General features: G+C 44.4%; 1 protein-coding gene across 24 annotated transcripts in view; it reads right to left on the bottom strand.

The window, feature by feature from the left end:
• The window catches only part of LOC138635402 (disks large homolog 1-like), a 94,046-nt gene that overhangs the window by 47,901 nt on the left and 19,753 nt on the right, over positions 1-26,392 (bottom strand). For 14 of the 24 annotated variants that reach the window (XM_069722836.1, XM_069722837.1, XM_069722840.1 and 11 more), the window contains exon 4: positions 26,152-26,223. The exons of 8 other annotated variants lie outside the window; for them this stretch is intronic. In XM_069722836.1, coding sequence (XP_069578937.1) covers positions 26,152-26,223 — 72 coding nt within the window. Of the gene's footprint in view, positions 1-4,762; positions 5,200-20,789; positions 21,104-26,151; positions 26,224-26,392 lie in introns of those variants that run through there. 2 more of the 24 variants (XM_069722853.1, XM_069722839.1) reach the window with 2 other exon arrangements.

The raw sequence follows: 26,392 nt of genomic DNA, 5'->3' as shown, positions 1-26,392 counted from the left end.
CTTTTGACGGTGCGGGTTCGGGAGGGGGAGCCGTTGCCTGGCAACCGGCTGACTCGCAGCATCACTAAACAAACAGTAAATAAGGCCAGCGAGGGACCGGGACGAGGAATAGACGCAAGAAAACACCCTGAATAAGGGGGGTGTAGTTTACGTGCATCCCTCCTCCACCTTTTCCCCCGTGGACCAGAGAATTACCGCCGGGTCAGCCCAATTCACAAACAATCAATTAAATGAATTAAATAAGTGCAGCGAAATTACTTGATAGTTAAAGTCATTACAGACCGAGTATGGTCACGCACAAAAGTGCCGGATCAATAAATTTACTCGTTAAAATGGGACTTTTACTCACAATTCTTTAACTTTCATAAATATCTAGACGGTGCTTCGAGATTCGTCCCATATTTTCTCCCCGTGTGAATTTATGTTGTTCATCCTGTCGACAGGTAAAAACGCTGCTGAATTCAGCTGTAGCCTTTTTTTTTTTTGGGGGGGGGGGGGTCAAACACAAAAAAACGGACTGATTTACAGGAAAACCTCCCGGAGGATTTTTTTTTTTAATTTTTTTTTTTTTTAAACATCAGCGCTTTCTCAGCGGCCGCAAACATATATATATATACATATATATATATATATATATATATATATATAAAACGAAAGAATCTTCTTCTGATTTAACAGCTGAGGTTTCACACCGTTTCCGGCAGTTGAAGCAGCGGCGGACGAGTGGGAGAAAAGACGTGGGAGAAATCACACGTTATTTTTTCTCAAAGAACACCTCCTTCATCCGGCTTCCACCGGTTTGGTGAAATAAAAGAATCAATACGGCGAGTTTTGGCCTCGAGTTGAGCTGCAATAAATAAAAGGTTTCCGATTCTCGCTCCGCTCTCCCCCTCAACCCCAACCGGTGGAAGGCAGATGGCTCCGCCCACTTCTGAGCCTGCTTCCTGTCAGAGGTTTTTCTTCCTGTTGAAGAGGAGTTTTTTTTCCCTCCTAGCTTCCGTGGGAGTTGTTGAATTGTTGGGTTTCTCTGTGTAATGTTGGAAAGTTAAAGGACTTTGTGTTGTAAATATTTCACAAGGGGGGCTTTCAGCTAAGTAAGAATCACAAATCAAAACATCTCACTGTTGAAGTCACTTCCTAAACGAGGCCTGAAAAAAAACCACGACACCCGAAGGGACCAAAAAAACAACAACAACAACCGCAAAACACAAGAGGAGCTCGGGACGGCTGAGTGAAAGCAGGAAGTGAAACAAACAAACAAACAAACAAACAAACGGTGGGGTTGCGGGTTCAACGCCCACGCAGGCTAAATGGGTCGGCGTTCACCCGGAACCGTTTCGAACATTTTCAGACGTGAAGGTTAACGAGAACAAAGAGGGATTCGGGGGGGAAAAGAAGAAACAACAACAACAACAACAACAGATTGCAGGTTTGGACACGGCCGCGTGTCAACGTGTCCTCGAGCGAGACGCCGAGCCCACGCGCCGCAACGAATGTAAATGCGGACGTGGGAGGCATGCGGGGAGGTTTCCAGTGATGACACCGTCGGCCTGAAGAGAACAGCCGCCGCCTCCTCCTCCTCCTCCTCCTCCTCCTCCTCGTTTTTTCGGAGAGCTGTCGAGTAGGAGGAAGTGGAGGAGGAAGAGGAGGAGGCACAGTGCCGACTCCCGCCTGCCAAAAAGCTGCTATAAATAGGAGCCATCACCACGGAGCGGATGTAGCAGGATGTTCAGGGAGGAGGAAGAGGAGGAGGAGGAGGAAGGGCTTCTGGATGATTCAGGGGTGTGATGAAGAGGAGGAAGAAGACAGGAACAACCAGCAGAGAAATAAAAAGCTCAGTAGAATCTAACAGGAGGATTCAAATGCTTCACGTCACGCGATTTTATTTTGTCTTTAAATGTCACATTTTTTTCCTGCGTTTCCCCGAGACTCAAATTTACATTTATATTCTACTTTTTTTTTTGCTTGATATAATGACACGAAACGACTTATTCTATCCGCCACGGAGGTTGGGGTTTTTTTTGCCAGCAGAGGGCGCTCTTGAAAAGATTCAGGTTGACCGGTCGGTCCTATAATCAATAGGAAAAAAATCATATTCATATACTTCTTATAATCCATATACAGATGGACGACATGACAGCTGAAGGCAAAGTAAGTAAAAAAAGAAGTTCACTTCCACCTTCTGTTGTGGCCTCCAATCAGGCCGAATTTGATCGTTTTCAACGACAATTTCAAAAGCGTATGTGAAGCTTTTAAGCTTTAAACTTCTCCTCGTTCTTTTTTTCCTCCACAGAAAAGAGAAAACCAGTAAATTTTCAACAACAAAAAAAAAAGACAAAAATAAACGTCGGAAGATATCAGCTTGATTTTTTTCCACAAGTCCCGACATCGGAATGCCCTCCTCCTCTTCCTCCTCCTCTTCCTCCTCCTCGCATCCGCTGAGCTCCGTAAATACAGGCGGAGGCAGACGGTGATATTTTGGCCCCCGTCACTCAAACGGGGATTCACATGAGGAAGGGATCGCTGGAGGTGTCGGTCAGGATGAAGAGGGAGAATTACAGCTGTTGTTTTCTAAGACAAACGTGAAAAGCGGCGGATTTGTCCTTTAAGAAGTAAACAGCTCGTAGACTTAAGGGTGAAAAGAAAAAAAACGCACCCGTTCAGACTAGAAAACCAGCTGGATTTCTGTCAGATCAGCAGTTTGGTGTTCAGATTAAAAACACCCGAGCAGCTGAAGCAAGTTTTTTTTTATTTATTTTTTTTTATCAGATTTCCCCACAAAAAAAAAATCTGATTTTAATATTCGTCCCACCAAACCTTGCCGATTGACCCGACACTTCTCTGTCGACCTCCTCTGCTCTGGTGAATTTTTTTTTCTCTTCAATATAAAAAACCTTACATCTCCTATAAAAAATTTTTTTTAAAAAAAGGCCCAAACTGTTGTTTTCGTTTGGATTCTGCAGAAGCGACAGCTGACGAGCGGATCCGACGCGGGGAGAGCGAGCTCCTCGGTTCCTCTTGTGTCGTCCCCCCCCTCCCTCCACCCCCCACTGCACAAAGCACATGTTGACCACACATGCAACGTGGGCCCGCCGAGCCTGCCGCTGACGCGCCCCCCTCCCCCTCCCCCCCCCCCTCCCTCCAGCCAATCACGCCTCAGCCGCTGCGTTTGCGAAACGCGGGGCTCCGATTGGCCGGGGCGGAGAGGACGGACGGGCCTGTCGTGTCACGTCGGGTCAAAACGCCACAAAAACACAGGAGCTGGGCGACAAGCGAAGGGGAACGAGAGGGAGCGTGTTTTCTGCCCCCCTCGGCTTTGTCTGACAGGTGCAGAGCGGCGGAGGAGGAGGAGGAGGAGGAGGAGGAGGAGGAGGGGGGAAACAAACCACAGCGCTGTCAATTTTTCATCGTTTCAAGGGGATGGCATGAAAGTGCTTTTGTGATTCCCAGCTCGCGGTGCCACTTTTCTGTCTCGCCCACGCAGCTCCGATGTATATTTATAGTCCGTCCCATCCCCGGCTCCGGTCAGAGTTTAAAAACTCTGACTCACAGTTTTAACAAATATTTTAAATGAGGGAGAAAAAAAAAATAAAATCAAAATACATGTGTTGGCTGGCGGCAGGGCTTCATTGGTTGGAGATGTAAAAAGTACATTTTGTCCTGCTGTTAATGCAGAAAGAGTTAAAAGAATCATCTTTAAAAGGATTTCATCTATTTGAACCAAACACACAGCTGGTTAGAGGAAGTTTAAATAAACCAGAATTATCCTTTAATTACAATACAACGACGAAAGTAATCACAGCTTTCGAATCTCGTATTTACTAAATACAAATAATCAGTTTTATCGACAAATAATTCGCCGTCCTCGTGAAACCTCTGCTGAGGAACTCCCTCAGCTTTGCGCCAAATTCTGGAAATGGAAATGCATGATGGGAAATGTAGGCTCCGCAATAACGATTCTTTACTGTCGGCGTTCACGTCCCGATTATTTAGATGAAGTTCAGCTTTTCACACAAACGAAACAAACTCGTTTAAGTGGACGACGCCGTTTCGTACGAACCAACGAACGGCGCCCTGACGACCAAATCCAGCTGTGCAAGATGCATTATGGGAAAAAAACAGGATGTAAAAAAACAAAAACAAAAGTCTGCGGCGAAAGAAAATAATTTTTCCAAATTGAAGAACATGCAAAGAAAACACAACTGGGTGGGGACAAAATCGACCGAGGTGCATTATGGGAAGTGGAGGAGCCTGTGATTTTGTTGAATCAGCACATTTTTTAATTATTTTTTTTTTTGCTTGACTGCCAAATTATCACGTTGAAAAAGCTCCAAAATACAGAAGAGGTTCCAGCTGTTGCAGCGTGAAGATTTAGTTTTTCTAACCTAGACAAAATAAACAATGTGAGAACTCCAGGTAATATTAAAAAAGGCAGATTTGAGGATGATTTTTGTTTTTAAACAAACGAGGTGAACAACCGCGAAGATCACAATTCAAAGTATTTCGATGGTCTGAATTCAGCAAATTTTCTCCGTTTACCTTCACTTAAAAAAACAAAACAAAAAAAACAACAACTCCAACTACAGAAACGAACGCACCCTGACGACCCGGTCGTGACCCTGAGCTCCCCCCACACTCCCACCCGCCCACGTGAAACGCCCCCCCCTCCCCCACCACCACTCTGCCGAGGACCTCCCTCTTCTTCCTCCTCTCTCTGCACCCCCCCCCTCCACCTCCACCCGCGTTATCCGCGTCCACCCACCTTGCAGCCGAACATGAGGGAGATGGTGCTGTTGGTGCAGGCCACCTTGCAGTGGCACAGCATGGGCGAGAAACACTCCACCTTCTTCATGCTGGGGGACATCTTGTCCGCGCCGGGGCAGTTGGCCGACAGCAGCCGCCGCCGCCGCCTCCTCCGGGAGCTCTGCCGGCTCCTCGCGCTGCTGCTGCTCCGCCGCCCGCCTCCGGCCGCGGCTCCCCCTGCCGCCGCCGCAGCCGCACCACCACCACCTCCACCTCCTCCTCCTCCTGCCTCTCCTCCACCACCAGCACCTCCTCCTCCTCCGCTGCTGCTGCTGCTGCCGCCGCTGCTGCTGCTGCTCCCTGCTCTCACCATCCGCCCTCATTCCTCGCGTCGCTCCATCGCGGCGGGGAGGAAACGACTCCCAGAGCTCTTCCTTCATTCAGGGAGAACCCCCCCCCCTCCCTCCCTCAACCACCACCGCTACCTCCTCCTCCCCTCCTCCTCTCTGCTGACCCCTCCTCCTCCTCTTCCTTCTACTTCTTCTTCTTCTGGTAGAATATATTCCTCTCCCTCTTGACCTCCTCTCAGGCACTCGCCTTAACTCGTCTCTCCCTCGTCCTCGCTCGTTTTCCTCCTCTCTCCCTGTTGCGTTCTCTCTCTCTCTCTCTCTCCTTGCTCTGACAGAGTGGTGGCTCTCATCGAGCCGGGGCGAACGAGTGCAGTGTTGTGTGTGTGTGTGTGTGTGTGTGTGTGTGTGTGTGTGTGTGTGTGTAAAGCTCTCCTCTGTGTGGGGGTGTGACTGGTCTCCGGGGGGGGGGGGGGGGGGTCACATGACTCATCGGAAACGAGGAGGGTTGAACGAGAGAGAGAGAGAAAGAGAGAGTGGGGGTGTATCCTCAGGGAAGTTCGAGTGATGCAGGACAGAGTCAGTGATGTGGAGGAAGAGGAGGAGATACAGAGAGAGGAAGAGCAGGGGGAAAAAAACGAAGAGTTGGAAGAGAGAAAGAAGAGCAGGATGAAGAATGAGGATGAGGAGTAGGATGGAGAGAGAAAAAAGAAAGAAGAAAAAGGAGGCAGAAGAAGAGACCGATGAAGAGGGAGCGAAGGAGGAAAAGGAAGAGAGGAGGAGATGAGGGTGAAGAGGCAAAGAGCAGAGAGGAAGGTGGGGAATGAAGAGGAGGAGAGAGGAAGACAGTAGAGAAGGAGAGAAGGAAAGAAAAGGAGGAGACACGGGAGAAACTGGAAGAGGAGGAAGGAAGGAGGAGACAGAAAGAGGAGGATGAAGAGGAGGGGAGGAGGGAGAAACGCAAAGAAATGAGAAAAGAAGAGGAGAAATAAGACGGAGAAGTAAAAGTGAAATGTGATGAGAAACTGGAGGAGAAAGATGAAGAGGAGTGAAAGAGGAAACAAGCAAACAGTTAAAAGGAAGAAGAGGAGACACGGAGAAGAAAGTGGAAGAGGAGGAAACGGGAGGAAGCCGAAGAGAGAAGAGGATAAGAAGAAAAAGGTGAAGGCAGGTAAAGGAAGGAGTAAGGAGACAAGAGATGAGGATGAAGAGACGAAAGGAGGCGGAGCCAGCGTGTCACATTCCGGCCAATCACACGCAACGTTTCAAGAGAAAATAAACCAGACTAATTATAATAATATTAACTTTTTAACAGTGCGAGTTCAGAGTTCTTTTGAGTGTAGAACTCAGACTGGACCAGACCGACAGACCCGGACCAGACAGACCCAGACCAGACTGACCGACCCGGACCAGACCGACAGACCCGGACCAGACTGACCCGGACCAGACCGACAGACCCGGACCAGACTGACCGACCCGGACCAGACAGACCCGGACCAGACCGACAGACCCGAACCAGACTGACCGACCCGGACCAGACAGACCCGGACCAGACCGACAGACCCGAACCAGACTGACCGACCCGGACCAGACAGACCCGAACCAGACTGACAGACCCGGACCAGACAGACCCGGACCAGACCGACCGACCCGGACCAGACCGACCGACCCGGACCAGACCGACAGATCTGGACCAGACCTACAGACCCGGACCAGGCAGACCCGGACCAGACTGACCGACCCGTACCAGACCGACAGACCCGGACCAGACAGACCCGGACCAGACCGACAGACCGGGACCAGACCAACAGACCGGGACCAGACTGACCGACCCGGACCAGACCGACCGACCCGGACCAGACCGACAGACCCGGACCAGACCAACAGACCTGGACCAGACCGACCCGGACCAGACCGATAGACCCGGACCGCAACAGACCAACACCGTTTGAAGTGAGAGACGCTCATTCCTTTGAGACTTTGAAGCTTTACATACTTCTATTTGTAGTAATATTAACAGTGTGTGTGTGTGTGTGTGTGTGTGTGTGTGTGTGTTTGTTTGGACTTTCATTGTTGCGATCTTGTCTTCATTTCATTTGTTCTCAGGTCTGTCGCGCCCAAGAATCTTCATGTCAAACAGATTTCCTGAATAAATAAAACAAACTAACTCCCTCAGAGTTTGACAGTCAGCAAAGGAAAAACCACCTATCTGATCGGTGTGTGTGTGTGTGTGTGTGTGTGTGTGTGTGTGTGTGTGTGTGTGTGTGTGTGTGTGTGTGTGTGTGTGTGTGTGCGATAACGAGGCCGATTCTATCCTGGGTGGAGACGTCAGGAAGCAGAAAGTCCTCCCGAGACTGACGACAGAAACTACAGAGTGAATCCGTCCGTCAATCCGTATCTGCTCGACTCAAATCTGCTGGGCTTTTTAATTGGGACTGTTTCTCTGCACACACACACACACACACACACACACACACACACACACACACACACACACACACACACACACACACACACACACACACACAGTCTGTCGCTCTCCTCCTCGGTGTGCGTTAGTCATTCAGGGTGGAGGAGGAGATGAGAGAAAATGCGAGAAGTGTGAAGAAGAAAAAAAAAGGAGCTCTCTGTACCGTTATGTTGGATTACGTTGCTTTTTAATCGTTATGAAAGACTTTTGTTATTTTCATTTGCAGATGAACCCGTCTTTAAACGTCTTGTTTTGTTCAAATAAAGTATTTAAGTGTGAAAAAGTACGTGACAAAGAAAAACGACAATTGTACGGTTCAACCACCGGAGGTCAGCAAAGCCTGTTTTGTTGTCTAAACACATAGGTGAACAACTGAATGACATCAGAGGTGAGCTGCGAACCGTCCAATCACAGAGCCTCAATTCTGTTTATAAAAAAATGTGACGTCTAGTCTCCCGAGTCTGGAAAGTAAAGCCAATGATGAAAAGAGCTTTTAAAGTGCAGTACCACTGACGGGCCACCAGGGGGCCCACTCCAAAAAATATTCACAAAGCATGAATTTTTCTCAAGAAATACAAAGTCAATACATTTTTTCTACGAGTCAATTCAGTGTCATTAGAATAAGTCACTCCTTCTTATTAGTTTTTCTACCGGTCCATCTGAAAATGATTCTGTTTGATTGACAGGCCTGGGGTGCAATCAGGTTTTTCACTATTGGTGGGCGGGACATCACGTCCTCTAGTTCTTAGTCCCATTCGTCCAAATATGGTCTCTTATGGCTCCAAAAAAAACCATAAAAAAAAAACAAGATGGTGACGGCCGAAGCAGCAGACTGAAGGACACAATGAGTCGCCCACGTAGGAAATTCACCAGGAGACAACAGATAATCGAAATGATTAATTGGGAAAATGTATTGGGGTCTGTTTGATTGACAGGCCTGTGATGAGGTCAGCTTTCCGCGATCGGGTGGGCGGGGCATAATGTCCTCAGTCAGACCTCCTCCCTCAGCTCGTCCAAATATCGGTCACTTCTAGCACCAATAATGGTAAACGGCAGCTGAGGCTCATGGGTAGTGTAGTATTAGTCGTGTAGTATTAGTCTTGTAGTATTACTCGTAGTATTAGTCGTGTAGTATTAGTCGTGTAGTATTAGTCGTGTAGTATTAGTACTTGTACGGTATTTGCTGAGAGAGAGAGAGAGAGGACAAAAAAAAAGTCCAGGAAGATTCCTCTCCGTTTCTGAAAGGACTGAGCATCTTTCTCCCACTTCAGGACTCTCTCAGAGGTTTCTTAAAAATAAACCAGACAGACAGACAGACAGACAGACAGACAGACAGACAGACAGACAGACAAAGCTTCCATTAAAGTGAATTACATTTTCGACAGTTTGCACCAATTAGCTTCCATCTGGGTGTGCTGCTGTCAGAGCGCCTCATTATCAAAGCCTGAGTCAGGCTGCGCACACACACACACACGCACACACACACACACACGCACACACACAACACACACACACACGTCAAGACTCCCACACATGCACACAAAACCAGAAGATGCAGCGAGTTGAAGTGGAGGCATGCGACACACACGCGCGCGCACACACACACACACACACACACACACACACACACACACACACACACACACACACACACACACACACACACACACACACACACACACAGCCAGAGTGCAGTCCAGCAGTGCAGACTGAGTGTTTTGCGGTGACAGTGATAGCAGCTGACAGGTTCAGATGTGACGGCCCTCCTTCTAAATTTACCCTGCTGCTTTTTTACACATCGCTCACTACACACTATACACACATACACACACACACACACACATACACTACACACCAAAAAACAAAACAGCCCTCGCGTTGTGGATCTGCGTGTCGTCCCCCCCCCCTCTCTCCCCCTCAATGTTTGAGGCGGATCCTGACCTGACCCGGACCTCCGGTCCACCTGGGATGTGGGTCGAGTTGTAAATAAAATAATTGTTTGTGTGTTTTTTTTGACGCAGAAAATACTGCTGAAATTTGCAGGTTTTTTTTCTCCCCCCTCCTGTTTCCAGTCGCTGCAGTTAAGTTTCTTTTACGGCTCTGCTGATTTACTGGAAAACATTTTCGTGTCGATGTCGCACAGAAAAGAAATATCACATCAAGTGTTTACACTAAAAACTCAATATTTACTTCAGGGTTGTTTTTTTCGCCTCTTCTGGCTTCATATTGAATGCCTGCGTGTGAAAAAATAAACAGTAGTTAATCTATCAATTGATTTGTTGTGATTTCCAAACCGAGTATCAACCCACTGTGTTTTGTTTTTTTTAAATTATATTTTACAGTTAGAATTGACCATATTTGGACGAGCTGGGGAAGAGCGAGGCCTGGATCCGAGGTCACTAAGCCCCGCCCACCTATAACGGAAACCTGACCGCACCCCTGGTTATTTCAATCAAGTCCCCTGTTGTCTTGTTTACGCGCAGAGCTGGTTAGGAATCCAGATTGTTGACACTGTGTGGATTATTATATGACATCTACAATTTCCTGCCTGTATTTTTAAAACCACACCGTCGACACCAAACAGCCGTGGAGGTGGCTCCCCCTGCTGGACTCCACCGATCACGTCGGCTGTAACATCTCCAAAAAGGCCCCGAGAAGACGATACAAACCTCATAAAAAAAAATTTTTTAAAAACACGGCGTGATGAAGACGAACCAGAGTAAAACGGCCATCACTCCGACGGCTTCACAGATTCACCGACGGAGTACGATGGACAGAAAACTCGTTTTTAAAAGCACAATCGTTAAAACGCTTCCTGCTGGTGTCGGCTTTCGTTTTTCATACGCGGGTGATAAACCGAGTATCTCTGAATTTTAAGGGGTATTTCTCACTGTTATAAGTTAAAAGGCAAAAACAAAAGGCAGATGAGTCGATAAAAGAAAAATCCTCTTATGTAGCATCCTTACACTCGATTTTAATGCCTGTGCTCAAAACTGCCGAGTCCACAAAAGACTGCAGATAGACAACACCACCGCAAACAGGCAGCAGGGGGCGGCAGACCATCGAGCATGTTTCCATGACTTCCTGAGCTGGAGGTCCTGGCAGACTAACATGTTCCTCCTTCCTGTTTTAAGGAGGGGTCGTGACCCGGAGGGTTGGGGGAGGGGAGGAGGAAGGGGAGAGGGGAGGGGGGGGGGAGAGACGTGTCGCAAAAGGTTCCTGTTAAAAGCGTCGTCTTTAAACCTGGAAAACGACCCGGCGACGGTTCGGGTTCGGCCGGATGAGTCGGCGAAGGAATCAAGAGATCCTGTTCTTTTTTATTTTTTTTAGATCACACACTGGCGGAGGTGGGAGTGTTTTCAGGGCATGTTCAGGCACACTGTAAGCCCCCCCCCCCCCCCCGTTAATCTCACCGACTCACTGGCCTTCCTGGATCATATTTCACCGCGTCTCACCTGTACCTGAGAGGACCCCTCCCCCCCTCTCCACCCCCCTCCTGTTGTGTGTGTGTGTGTGAGTGTCTCTGCCCCGACAAAAACCATTTTTGGCAGCCCCTTATCGTGTCCGTGTCGACCCAGATGGCGAGGCGTCGCCCTAAAGTGAGGGAGGGGGGACGACAGCGGAGCCATCCGAGGTCGAGTCTGCAGTGTTTTTTGGGTTTTTTCCCCGTGCCACTCCCAAACCAGAATCCCCCTGAGCTCCGGAAAAAAAAAAAGAAGAGGCTGTTCTTGCAAAATAAGAAATTACTTTTGTTACAAAACACACGAGCGAATGAACCAGAATTTATTGTTTTTTTCCCCCCACATTTGAATGTTTACAATTTCAGCACTTTTTTTTAATTTTTTTTTTACACATTATGATTTTGGCGCAGTTTTATCGTGCGATATTAAATCTGCACTTGTACTTTCTGGACGGAATAAAACCATCAACATTTGTTGGTTACACGGAAGGAAAACATGAATTATGGAAGACTGATTACAGTGATACCAAATATTTGATAGTTAAAGCCTTTTGGCGTGAATAAAATAAAGAAGGCAAGACGTTTAAAGATGTCACCACTGAGAGGAATATCTGTCCGTATTTTTTTGAGAGATTTTAAACCTGAAACAATGCAGCGATTAAATCCTGAGAATAAATGGTCAGATTAGTCGGAGCCCTTCATTAATCTGATGATTACACGCTTGATTGTTCCAGTAATTGTTTCGTCTCCGTTCAGTGTCCACCACAGTTCCCCCCAAGTTCAGCAGACTGGCAAAGCCGATATCCACGAGATTTGGGAAGAAGGATTATTTTCATTACGAAATAATCTCCTGATTATCTTCTCGATGAATCAATGAGTTTTTTTTTTTTTTTGTCCGTCAAAACATCAGAAAACAGTGAGAAACGTTCCCTGGAGCTCAGTGACATCATCAAATGTCAAATTAATTCATCAAAAATAATGATACATTCTTTTAATTGCATTAATGGTTCGACTCATCATTCAGCTCCGCTCTACTGTAAACGTCCCGTTTCACCATATGATCCAGCTGCTGAGACAGAAGGGGGACGTCCTCCGGCTGCTGAGACAGAAGGGGGACGTCCTCCGGCTGCCAGACAGGCGTTCAGATCAGAGCAGGTAGATGCAGCGTCCGACCTGAGACCAGCTGCGGAGTCTCAGCGAGGCCGGGGCAGACGCAGGCGGCAGTAGGTGTTTCGTTGGAGGGGAAGAGGGAGGGAGGGAGGGGGGGGGGGGGGTAATGAAAGTGGCGCATGGAAAAGCTGTTAGTGGGAACACAGGCAGAGGAAGCCGGAGCTTTGTGTTCTGCTCTCTGTGTGGAAGCACTGAAGTCAATCGAAACATCGAACTGCTTCCTGTCCCGCCGCCGCAAGAAACACAAAGAGAGCCGAGTGCGTCCCGAGACCGCGAGAAAACAAAACTGGAGAGGAAAAAGAGGCCAAGAAATAAATCAGCAAACAGCTCTGAGGGGGATTCAGAGGCTGCAGCTCAGGTCCTCCTGCAGCTCAGGTCCTCCTGCAGCTCAGGTCCTCCTGCAGCTCAGGTCCTCCTGCAGCTCAGGTCCTCCTGCAGCTCAGGTCCTCCTACAGCTCAGGTCCTCCTGCAGCTCAGGACCTCCTGCAGCTCAGGTCCTCCTACAGCTCAGGTCCTCCTGCAGCTCAGGACCTCCTGCAGCTCAGGTCCTCCTTCAGCTCAGGTCCTCCTGCAGCTCAGGTCCTCCTACAGCTCAGGTCCTCCTGCAGCTCAGGACCTTCTGCAGCTCAGGTCCTCCTGCAGCTCAGGTCCTCCTGCAGCCCTGCAGTCTATCATCATAATCAACTTGTCTAATTTGGGGCCTCCTTCAGCACAGGAAGAGATTTTTCTATTTCCTGTAATTTCCGGAGCGAGTTCTCACAAAAAAAAAAAAAACCACGTCGACCACTTCAAGTCCATTTCTTGGGTTTTTGATGGCTAAGTTCTGGCGGTTTCTGCTCGTATCACTTTAATGATCCGTGTTTGGCGTCCTGACTGCGAAAAATAGAATTCAAAACCGGAAATTCCTTCACTTTCTAGATTTATTACACCCTGTTGAACAGTCTTGCTCAAAGACACGTGTGTCCAAACGCCACAAGTTCCCCATTTGGAATCACAATTAAAAAACAATGGAGGCGTCACGCTGGAAAAGCAGGAAGGAGAACCGTTTCTTAACTTCATAAGTGATTAATGCTCCTCAGTCTTTCTTGTGCAGCTGCAGCTCAGTGCCGTTGTTTCTGAAGAAATCCAGCTGCCTTCAATCAAACATTTACTCTGTGACATCTAATATTTATCCCCTAATTTCTATTTCCATAAAGGATCGCTCTGTAAAAAAAAAAAAAAAAAGAAAAAAAAAAAAGAAATTAATCATGTTAACAAAATTCATATCGCTTTCTTCTCGCTCGCTTTTCATGTCTCCGTGTCCCTTTATCTTCATCACTCCCTCCCTCCTCCTCTTCCTCCTCCCCTCTAAAACACACACGCACGCACGCACACACACACACACACACACACACACACACACACACACTCACAAAGGGGGGAATCCATTATTCAGCAGGGCAGAAAGCGAGCGCGGCCGCTGCAGATATGACAGCTCGGTTTAATATGCAGGCGGAAAAAAAAAAACCACAGAGATTCTCCATCAGCAGGAATACAAATGGAGAGAGGAGGAAGAGGAAGAGGAAGAGGAGGGAGGAGGAAGGGCGGAAGGGGGCAGAGGATCAGAGAGGCAGAGGAAGAAATCTGCCTGTATAAAAAAATGTAAATAATAAAAACGACTGCAGGATCAAACTACAGTAACACAAGTGTTTAAATTACAGTTTACAGCAAAAAACAAAAAAAAAAAAACAGGAAATAACTACTGAGACAGGAAGTGGATTACTGGAAACCGTCCACGCTGATACCAGTAAGAGAAACACCACATATTACAGTCTCGTACGTGAGAATAATAATGATGATTTGGATCTGAGATATAAAGACGGAAGAGATGCATCGCAACGATTGCGTTGCAGATAACGATGGTGTTTTATCGTTTACCTTTTTATTTTTTTTTGCTTATTAAAAAGTTTAAGTTCAAACAAAACCGCACGCGAGGCAAAAAAAAACAACTATATATATATATTACAACGGAGAACATTTAACACGTTGGAAAAAGAGGGTATAGAAGTTGATGGAAACAGAATTTTTTTTAATAAACTATGATGTTTTCTTAAAGCTGCCTTGATACGGCTGCACTTTATCAGACTTTTTTTTTTTTTTTAATTATTAATAAACTGTATTTCGTTGGAGGATGGGGGCGGTGGGGGGAGGGGGGGGGCCTCAAGTGTTGACCTGAAGATGTCGCTAGATAAAAAAAAAAAAAGTCATGATGAAAAAGTATCATCTCCATTAAATGAGATCTTGAGCTGCTGAAAAAACAAAAACAAAAAAGCAGCATATGTGACACACAACACAAACGTGACATCATCCCCAGGCGAGGTCAAAGGTCACGGCGTACAGACAGACAAAGAGCCAATATCCCTTCCAGTGTGTCTCGCTCTCTCCTCCCTCCTGTCGTGTGTTTTCATCTCGGCGCCCTTGCCCACGCCTTCCCAGCATCCTCTCTGTTCCTCCTCCTCGCTAACCTCTCCTTCTGTTCTCCTCACCTCCCTGCAGTCTGCTTGGCAGCCTGCTCTCTCTCTCTCACTGTTTGTGTGTGTGTGTGTGTGTGTGTGTGTGTGTGTGTGTGTGTGTGTGTGTGTGTGTGTGTGTGTGTGTGTGTGTGTTTGTTTAACACGCATGGGCGCTCCCCCTCGGCTCGACTGAAGTTCGCTTCGCGCGGGCCTCCACGAGTTTAAGCCCCGATACGTTAAAGCTTCCTGCTCCGAGCGTCAGTCGTCACAGCCGGGACTCCACGGATCACGTGATTTATCTGCTGCGTCAGCAGGAAATGATGCTGCTGCTGCTGCTGCACTGCAGATCCACCAATACACCTGCTATCGCAGCGATTTCAGCAGAAGAGAACAATTCAATGTCGTTTTTTTTTTTATTTACACAGAGCCAAATCACAAACGCGGGTTTATTTGGTGGCACTTTAAACTTTAAACTTTAAAGTCCCGACAGCAGAACTTTCACAGCGTTTCTACAGAGGAACTCTGGCAGGGATTGAAAGGAATCCAGGAAAAGCCATGACTGAACTTCAGAAAGCTCAAGAAAACAGCAGCAGAAGATAAAAGCTGTCTGCGATGACATGAAGGGAGTCCGTCTTATATGTCATATTTAAATTAAAACATTTTGACGTATTTATTGTAAAACCAAGGTGATTTTTTTTCTTTTTTTTTTAAAGTAACAACAACAAAATTTAACTGTGATACACAAATTGGAAAATATAAACTATAAAAAATTCTAAAATAGAATACAAACATAAAATAGTCACTGAAAAACAAACATATTTACGAAATGCATTTTCTACATCTTGAAATCAAATTATAAGATTAGAAATAAAACCGTTATTAAACTGAAATTATAAAACCTAATGAATCAAATGTAAACTGTAAAAGTTTTGAATTAACTTTAAAAAAAAAAAAAAAACTACAAATTAAACAAAACTAAAGTTACAAAATATTGTAGACATTAATTCTACGTAAAATAGATAATTATATGGAAGGTACTGTGTGCAAGTGAAGTGTTTGCTGAGCTTCTGGGAGGGTAAAAATGTTGACTGATTTCATTGAAGTCTCTTTTTTTAAGCACCATAAAGGGAGCGTCGCTGACAGCAGCCGTCTCATCCTATAAACTCACCGCGGCCCGTAATTAGCATAAATATTTAAGTCACGTCCTGCCGGAGGAGCGTCGAGCTGCTGATCAGAGAGCGGAACGATTCGCGTATCAACACACTGGAATAATAATAAAAAAAAATTAAAGTGCTGCGGTACGGACAGCAGGAGCTCATTAACCCCCTCCTCCCTCCCCCCGGCGGCCCGATTGTCCCTTTAACCAGCAGCTGCTGCAGACAGCCTAACTGTGTTTTAACCGCCTTTGTGAGGACCGCTTTCAGCTCTAAAACAACATGGTGATGACACTCGTGACCTTGAAGGACCTTCGGGACGGTCTTCATTAAAATCCAACCCAAATTCTTTAAATTCCTATAAACCTGCAAACTAAACAAGTCGAAGATAAAGGATGCCACGAGAACTGATGCCTTGCTATCAAATAATAATTTTTTTTTTTTTTTTTTTTTACAACACTCCTCAAAAACCGCCGCAGGTGCTCGTTTTTCCGGCGGTTCTTTGGGCTGTGAAGGCACCAAACAACAGGACATGCTTTATTGTCCCAATGGGGATTTTTTTTTGTTTTTTCCTTGGGCTAGGGTTGCTGCTTTAGATAGAACGTCATCATTTTGGACTTCCTACGACCATATATATAATAAACATACATTAGTGTGATAAAAAGAAACCAACTTCAAATAAAATCTGTGGGAGTTCGTTAAAGTACAACACGTGCCAATTGGCAAAAAACTGGCGCGTAAATGCAAAATGGCGGACTCCTTGTTGAGTTAAGGTCACGGTGCCGTCAGAGTTTTTTGTAGATCCAGGCATGATGCACATGTCCACCAATTTTGGTAAATGTAGGACAAACTAGCCGCCGGGGCTTCGTGTTTAGGAGTGGTTGGCGAGCCATTTTGGCCACGCCCATCTGAGGAAGCCAGAATGCAAACGGTGACGCAGAGCATTTTAAAAAACAAAAATTTTAAAAGGAGGAAACGCGTGAAATCAATCTTAGCAGCTCAAACACGAGACATCCGGATCTGTACGCAGAATTCACACGTAACTTTATATCAACAACAACAACGTCGTCACGACGTTCACGTCCTGAAATGTTCCCCCGTTACTGTTGAACTGTGACAGCTGTTGGAATAAATACTGAGCGAGCACGCGCACACACACACACACACACACACACACACACACACACACACACACACACGAATCAGGTTGGAATCAAGTTTACTATGAAGGTATTTTTTGTGTCTTTATTATGCAAACAAAACAAAACAAGTGTTTTGAAGGCAAATTTCTCACGCCGCAATTAAAAATCAAGTTTTGTAAGTATAAACTATATAAACTGACAATTAGTTGAGTTCCAAACAAATGTGCTCCGAACGGTTTCGTTAGTTTTGGTCACAGAATTAAGACTTTTTGTCTGCATATACCTTCATATTTACGCTAAAAGGGTCGTGAAAGGTTGTTGATAGATGAGATTGAGGGCTGAGAAACTACAAGTCAAAGCAGGTCTTCACGAGTATAGGATGTCAAGCGCGTGTGTGTGTGTGTGTGTGTGTGTGTGTGTGTGTGTGTGTGTGTGTGTGTGTGTGTGTGTGTGTGTGTGTGTGTGAGTGTGTGTATTAGCTTCCTGCTTTGGTATTTGTTGTTTTTGTCCTTCATGGGTGTGTCTGTCGTTTTGTGGTCAAGTGTTACGAAACCCTTTTCCTACCAACGTGCCACAATGCTTTAATAAAAAAAAAAAAAAAACTCCCGTCTCCCAGTAACCAGCGAAGCCGAAAAAAAAAAAAGGCGTGCTTCGCCGTGTTCGGTGTGAAAACGCAGCTTGAACTTAATCAGTGGGAGGAAAACGTGAGCTTCAACACGGATGCGGGAGCTGTGTGGTAGAGATGTGAAGATGCTGTGATCACTGAGAGATGCTGCTGTTGCTGGGTTTTTATTTTGAATGTTGATTCTGTCCGGGAGACGGAAAATAATAATAATAATAATAGGAACAAGTTGCAGTACTTACACCATTTGATTAATACTATTTTATGAAAAGAAGCCAACGTGGTCGATTGTTTAAATGTCTTCGGAGAAAGAACCTTCGTCCGACTAAAACTCTCCAAACTCTTTAAAAGTACTGATTAATATGACGAAACTAATATGTTGGGACACGTTTACTTTCGGTCCTGAAACTGAACTCATGGTTGAATTTTAAAGACGGGAGAAACTTTTGGGACAGCGTTGGGACGTCCTCGGAGTTGGACGGGTCCTGATCTGTCGGTGTTGTTCTGCGGCGGAGCGGCTGAATTTAGACCGAGAGGGCCGCGGAGCCGCGGCGCTTAATAAGGAGCTGAAAATAGTCCCAACGCTGAGGCGCTGCCCTACAAACACACACACACACACACACACACACAGAGAGAGAGAGAGCTGCACCTTGCACCTAACACCTTGTCTGTGGCGGGGGGGCGGAGTATATTACTGCCCAAGGGAAAAGACACCAGCACTGTGAAGGTTGCCGGTTCGAATCCCCCCCCCCCCATGAGATTGTCTTCTCAGTCACTATCCCGCTAATTTTGGAGCCACGACTGTGACTGTATTTAGACGAGCTGGAGGTGGGGTGAGGGGTGGTGAGGGGGGGGGGGGGGCGGGGGGGGGGGTATGGATCAAACTCGATCCGATTGGAAGCTCGGGGACCCTACGCCCCCGCCTACCTATGGAGGAAACTTGACTGCACCACCAGGGCCTGTCAATCAAAGAGACCCGCCCCGCCCCCAAAGAAAACCGCTTTTTCAGGCCTAAAATGTAATTAATGATTATTTTCATATTGACCACCAGTAAAAAAATTTAAAAAGGAGGATGGCCTTCAGTGAATGACATCATAAACGACTTGCATCCTTTTCAGACCTACAAGCCACGTCCACTTTTCCATACAGTCGCCGACGGAGATGAACATGTGTAAGAGAAATATTTTGTGTGCTAATCAATCACTATGACAACTAACGATCAATAGGTTCATTCAACACGGTGCTTGTTCGGGCTGAAACAATTGTCAGTCCGTTGGGGAGTAAATGCAAAAATGGCAGACTTCTTGTTGAGTTTAGGTCACGGTGCCGAGAGACGTTTTTGTAGATCCAGGCGTGACACACATGTCCACCAAATTTCGTACATGTAGAGCAAACTAGCCGCCTAACAGCTTTGAGGCGCATTACCGCCACCTTCTGGCGGGAGTAACGCCATAACAACCAGGAGCTGGTGAAAAGAAAAAAAAAAAATTGGGGCGAAGAAGATCACGAAGCTTTCAGGGGGTGTCCGGACGTTTGCAGGTAAAAACTATCCCGCTATCGGACGTCCCGGTGCGAACGCGGGAAAAACATGCAAAGACAAGTACAGGCGTCAGAACAGTTCCGTGTGGAAGTCCTTCAAAACACAATAAAAGTTGAAAGTTAAAATATAAGTTTATGTGCGAGCGGTTATACGGAAACATTCAAGAACAGAAAAAAACAAAACACGGGGAACGAAGAGAGCGGAAATCCACCAGAGGTAAACTTAGGAAGTTTTTGGGTTATAAAAAAATAAAAAAAATACTTTTTTTTTGTACATCTCGTAGTTGAAACTAAGTGCCGGGGGCGCTGGTGAACTTGCGAAGGTTTGCCGAGCGGAGGATGTTCGCGGGTGGTGGTAACGCTAACTTTCTCCGTCGCGTTGGAATACTAAAACGTACAAATGTCCACGTTCACTCGTCCGGGAGGCTTCGAGGAAGTATTTCTACAGCGTTACGCAGGAAATCAGCCACCTGAAAAACCCTTTTTTTTTTTAAAAAAAAAACAATTAAAGAAACATTTAAATCAACTAGTAGCTCAAACACATGTAGTTGTTGATTTCCGGCAAGAGAAAACACTGGAAAATAAAACTCTCTCTCCCATACCATCTCTTAATTCTGGACATATTCCCGATCTTGTCAAACAAATTTCTGGAATTTCCAGGTTTTTCCAGGAGCGCAAAGAGCTTTAAATAACTCCACAAGGTCGCTGGTTTCCGGTCCTCCAACCGGTCTGACATAATGTGTGAAAGGTGCAACAAAAAAAACATCAACTCCTCCTCACTTAGTCACTACATTGAATAAAATAAAAAAATAAAACAAATAAACAGCTGACCGACAGAAAAGATTCAGATGAGACAGCATTATGAGCCTTTTTGTTTCTCCAAATGAATAAAGGTTAATGGGATGAAAATAAAAGCTAAATGCTGAGCTTTCAGATTTCATTTAGAGTAGTTAATAGCACCTTTATGCTGATTATGATTATTAGGAACATTTCCATTAAAAACCCCAGCACAAACAGCTGATCATTATCTTGATGAGCCAATGTCATTAATCAATACAATTAATCAATACACAGTTTAGACTGTTAATTGTTAATCGAAAAAAGCCTTAACTAACAGCTGTCACATTCAACCTTTAATTATTGCAATCGTTACCTAACGTGGTGCTGACAAAACGTTTAAAAAAAAAAAAAAAAGGACCAATTAACAGTTTAATTAACTGAAGATAACTGTTCTGATGACGCCCAGCCCTCATTATAAAAAGTCACACATAAATAATTAGGTACTTGTGGGGGAAGATGACACAACTCTAAGAACAAAAGAAAACATGACGCATATCTCCTCAGTCACGTTTTCAATTCGGCTGTCAAATAATCAAGAAAGATACTGTGCATTTCTGCACAAACTTCACTTCTCTTGAGCCTGCCGTCCCAACTCACCACCAGCCTCCGTTCATTATCTGCGGTGTTTTAGTGGGAAAAGACGAGGAATAAGCAGCGCTTTAAAAAAAAAAAAAAGTACATTTCTTTCCTAAAAGAAGTGTGATTCGGAGGATCAAACACACGCCGAATTAAACACCGAATCACAGTTAAGCAAATTCAGCATCTAAAGCGTTTGTATGTCGGCAGTAAATAGGCTTTTTCGGGCGTTACCTTAGTTGTGACAATACAAATGCAGTCCATCGTTCCGAGCCGGGAGTAAAGCCCGGGAACATCAGCATCTCATCCCGTGCTCGTCCGTCCTGCTGCGCGTGCTCCAGCCCGGCTCTCGCTTCATAAATAACGGTACATCCACGCACACACCGACACACACACACACACATCGACCGGCCGCTGCCGCTGTCTACCGGCGAGGGAGTGTGAGCTCACCGGAGAGCCACCTCTTCCCTCCCCCGGTCCTCCTTCATACCGGTATCCGCAGCTCAGCCGGAGCAGCACTCGCCGAACCCCGCTCCTTCAAATCGAAGGTGCGTTAAAGCGCCGTGGGAAAACTCCGCTCTCTCAAACTTCTGACAATATTGACTGAAGGAATTTAACATTAACATATAATAAAAAAAATATTTTTTTTAAAAGCATTCATTAGTTAGGAATTTTACTGCCACGTCATATTTATCCGGTCTGGTTTTCTATTTAATCTGGATATTAGCATGCGTTTTATCTCAAACTGCATTTTTTTTCCAATAGCTCGTGAATGCAACATTCAAATACCTGTGCTGTATGATTGCGTAATTGAATAGCAGCAGATAATTAACATTTTTTTAAATATTGTACAAAAACGAAGAGGTTAAAGAAAATCATTTCATCAAGTATGAGGTGAAAACTATAAATAACAAACGAGTGGAAAATAACTTGACAACAAAACCATAACTTCTAACAATTGAAACGCAATTCCTTCTGTAACAAAGCTTCTATTTTCTATGATAATCAGTGAAGTATTTTGACTGAAACAGCCACCTTCTTCGTTATGAAAAACACAAGTTTGAGCAAACATTTGATACCAAGATTGTCTGAAAGCAGTGTTATGGATTACAAGAGAAATTACTAATTGACTTAATCTGGATGACGAGTTTCTGTATTAATCAAGGAGTTATTTTTATTTTCACTAGAAAATCCTTGATTTCTGAGTTTCCTGTAATAGAAGCCAGAGCGAGCGTGCATGAGTGCAAGGGTGACCTTTTTTTTTCTTTTTTTTTGTTCGAGTGACTCAAATGATTCGTCACAATAGTTACTAACTCTGCAACTGAAATTACTGTCACTATGAATCCCTAATTTAGTTTATAAAAATGTCAGGAAATGATGCAAACTATCCAAAGTCTCAGATCCAAATGTGTTACTTTGTCCAACCAACCACTCTGAAACCCAAATATTCAGTTTACAGACAAAGAAAGGAAAAAAAAGAGACGAAAAACAAAATATTTTAGGATAAAAACAAGTTTTTGTAACACTTTTGAGTAGAAAAGAAAAGAGCTTTGGATTAATTGATAATCAAAAGATGATTTCCCTTTAAATCGTGAGATGATTTCACAGAAAATCGAGCTCCGATCAATGAAGCACCGAAAAGTCCCACTTTACATGAGACCTCAAACTCATCGCACCAGACTGCCTTTGTTCAGCATTGGAGAAGCTGTGCACCTTTAAAAAAAAAAAAAAAACACACACACACACTAACGACGTGAAATCACATGTATGAGTCAACGCCAAATGGCCGAGGAGGAGGAGGAGGAGGTGGTGGAGGAGGACGAGGAGGAGGAAGAGCGTGCGTCACAGCGGCAGCAGGAGACGAGGCAGCGTGGGCGGGTGGGAATCACAAGTATGAATATTTCACAGTTCCATGACTCCGTCATGTGGCTGCCCCTCCCTCCTCTCCCCCTTCATACATGTGTCATCATCATATGTCGTGTTTCAAGGCCCCCTTATACAACACCGAACACGCCGCAGGAAGTGATGTAGGCGCCGTTTTTCACCCTGACAGGTGTGATTTCCCTCGAGGTGACATGACTTCACCTGTTTCCACTGAAAAATCCAATTCAAAAAAATTTTTAGGTCTCGGGTCTCAAAACTTCTGACAATATTGACTTTGAGGAATATAATGTTAAAATACAATAAAACGTCATATTTATCCGGTCTGGTTTTCTATTTAATCTGGATGTTAACAGGCGTTTTTCCCTCAAAATGCTTTTTTCCCCAACAGCTCTTGAATGCAACATTTAAATACCTGTTGCTGTATGATTGCATTGTCTGATGCAAAGTGATGCAATCGGTGTTTTTCACACTGGCAGGTGGGATTTCCATCCAGGTGACATCACTTCACCCGTTTCCAATGTAAAATCTACTCCATTAAAAAAAAAAAAAAAAAAAAAAAAATAAAAAAAGACCGTTTACACTGATTATCTTGTCAATTATTTTGTCCAAACTCTTTACTGATCCCGTTGTTTGTTTGTTTTTTTAATTAAATGTTTTAGTTCGGTACAGTCTCTTTGATATTTTGAAAAAGAAATGTCTTTTATTCGCAGTTTCGTACAAAATCTTTCTGCAATCTAAACTGATTCTGAATTTGCACCGTCAAACAGGCATTCTCGTATGGTTTCAGTTGTCTCTTTATCAGGTAAACAAAAGCAATAAACTTTTATATATTGTAAAAAAAAAAAAAAAAAAAAAAAAAAGGAAAAGAAAAGCAACAAAAACTGAATTATAAGCACACAAAAAAAGTGATTCTCATTTTATCCAGAATCGTGTAACACTACATGTTTACTATAAAAACAAATAAAATAAAAACACATGTCTGACCAACCTGCAGTTGATACAAATACTCGTCATCCTCATTTAACAACAGTCACTTATTTCAGATCAGAAACGTAAAGTACGAACAGGCGTGAGGATGGCCGAATGTGTTTCGGAGCAGCACGACACGACAACACAGACAGTAACCTGAAAGAGTCAAAAGTATACGACTGCAAAACCTGCACATAAAAACAAAAACAAAAAAAATGAAATCCACATGAACCACCACCACAAAGGTCCTGAACGTCAGTACAGCTCCAGTCTCTCCAGAGCGAGTCTCTGCTGCAGGACTCACCAAAAACAAAACAAAAAAAAGCTCCACACCTGTTTCAAACTAACGTCACAGGTCCAAAGATCAGGAGACGGGGGGACGGGGGGAAGGGGGAAGCTCGTCTTAAAATTTTGGTAGAAATAACATTAAAAACAAAAAAATCTGTGTGGATAAAGGATCCTTCCACAGTTTTGTTTAATGGCTTTTTTCTCTAACTAGACGTCAGGTTTACCTAAAAATGTATAATTCATTTTAAAAAACTAAACCTTTTGATTCGAAGCCAGTTTGTGAGCGTTTATATGGTTGGCATTTGTGGGATTTATTTCAATTAGTCTTTTCAAAAACTTATAATTGCCACAAATACAAATCCCGAGTTTAGTTCAAACATTTGATCGCTCAGGTTGGATTGGTTTAATTCAGACACTACAATTCAACTTAAATCAATAAATCTGAACCGAGCTAATCGAACCTCCGTCCTATCAGGTCGCGTTCTGTCGGTCATGTGATTTAAGGAAGACGGTCACCTGAATTTGAAATGAATTTCATCTAAAAACGACTTGAAATCAGGGGAATAAAAATGACATAAATGCAAACACACAGTGGTTATTAAGGAATAAGTATTTTACAATTAAGTATCAGTTACTTAAAATTCTAATTATTTTTGGCCTTTCTTTGAATTAAATAGTTTGGGGCTGCTGGTTTCTTTTCATTTCTAAGAAAATAGCTGAACATTTCATTGTATTAAATGTTTTATTTTAATTTTTTTAAAGCGCTTGAAACCTAAAATGGTCTGGTCCAGTCCGATCACTGATAAAGTTACCGTGTTATTCATGTAAAATTTTTTATTAAAATGGAAAAAATGTATTGCGTTGTCAAAGATCTGAATAATTTTTCTCTCAAACACACACAAAAAAAAAGAATCATAACGCAACTCTGCATTTCTTCAAAACAAACCTTTAATTTTCAGGTTATTTTTGGGCAATTTACATTCAGCAAGAATTTACACGTGGAAAACGTGCATCTCGCCTTCAGTGCGTTGTTAAAAGTTTGCTAATGCTTCGCGAAGCCTTTTCACTTCCTTTATTGCCGACGTGACATATTTTATAAACACCGTTCTGGCGGCGAAATGCCGGCCGGCGCCGTGGCGGACCTGCTGGGAGCTCTGAGGACCGGAGGTGTACTGTTCAGACCCGACAACATGAAACCAAAACGAATGAAGCACGATGAGCCATGACCCCTGAAGCCGGCGCAAACCGTCTCAACGTGTCGCCGTGGTTCTTTTTCTTTTCTTTCTTCCTCTTAGCGTCACCCGGAGTCTCGTAACACCCGAGAATAAGAGCATGAAACCGGAGAAGAAGTCCTGCTGAGCAGCGACAGATGAAATATTCCTCCACGATTGGACGGTGATTAAACTATTTTAAAAAAAACCGAATGGATCAGCTGCAAAATCTTTTTTTGTTGAGATACTTTACATAGTAAACAAGTGTTGTGTTTCTGGATGAAAACAGTTCAAATATCAAAAGATGATGCTTTTTTTTTTTTCTATTGTAACACTTTACGTGTTGATATATATTTTCTTTTAACATAGTTGTTATTTCAGTTTCATCAACTTATGCAGTCAAATTCATAATTTTTTTTAACTCCTTTTCTATTTTGGCAATTTTTTTTTTACAGCTGTATACATAAATCTTTATCGGCAATTCATCAAAATTAAATGAAAGGAAACAGAAAACAAACTTTCTCTCCAGCTTAAATATTGTTACTTGTAAAAGACCAAAGATAAAACTGAGCAAAAAGACTAACAAAGGAGTTTATAAGCCTCGTTGTCAAAATCTTTCAGTGTTAGAAAACGTCGACTAAATTAATAAACGGTTCAAAACGAGGTGAAAAGCTGCTATTAAGACAAACGTTGATTTAATTCAATCAAATTTTTTTGGGGTGAAATTTTCTGTCTGCGTATTAAGCGTCAGCTCTGCCGTAAATTCTACCTTTAAGGTTCGAATTTTATATATATATAAACAGTAATAAAGTCGAGTTTCGAGACAGAATTTTTCATTTCACTGCGTGTTTATTTTTGAGATCTAGTCGGACTCAATTGTTTCTCAGGTTTTGTCCTCAGGAAGATAGAGCTGAAGTAATACTTGCTGGAAAGTCTTATTAATAAATGATAATAATAAAAAAAAATGTGTTCCCAAATCCAAACACGCATTTTGTCATCTCGTTCCTGTTCAGACTTTTTCCTTCTCTGGTTTCACTTTCACTCGAGACTTCCGGATACCAAAACCACAGCGACACCTCGAGGCCGTCTGAGCGAAACCTGACCCCTGACCCCTGACCCCTGGACCCAGAACCCCCTCCCCTTTTCCGATGGTCCAAAGCACATGAGGATGCGTTCATGCTGCGAGGGTGGAAGGACACCGACACCCCTCCTCCCACCAAACGGCAGGCGTGTCCAGTACTTACTTGTCCGTCACGGCCGGGCGAGCGTTTGGCCTGCGCCAACGTGTGCAGGATTTCGTTTAGGAGGGGGGAGTCCTTACGAGGGGTCGACGTGCGTTTACAGTCGAGAGAAAGAGGGGGGGAAAACAAAAAAAGAAAAAGAAAAGAAAGAAGGCATTTCAATGCAAAACAACACAGCACGCTCCGACTGCACCCGCACCGCTCGTTCCTCGGAGGTTCGCCTTTTTCGAGCCCGCTTCGGTGC

The sequence above is a fragment of the Brachyistius frenatus genome, unplaced genomic scaffold (genome assembly GCF_029030835.1).
Source record: "Brachyistius frenatus isolate BFR_SWC_R1_liver_20210118 unplaced genomic scaffold, ASM2903083v1 Contig_306, whole genome shotgun sequence".
NCBI classification, from domain to species: Eukaryota; Metazoa; Chordata; class Actinopteri; family Embiotocidae; genus Brachyistius; species Brachyistius frenatus.
Note: the sequence above shows the minus strand (reverse complement) of the source record. Positions and strands in the feature narration are given on the sequence as shown.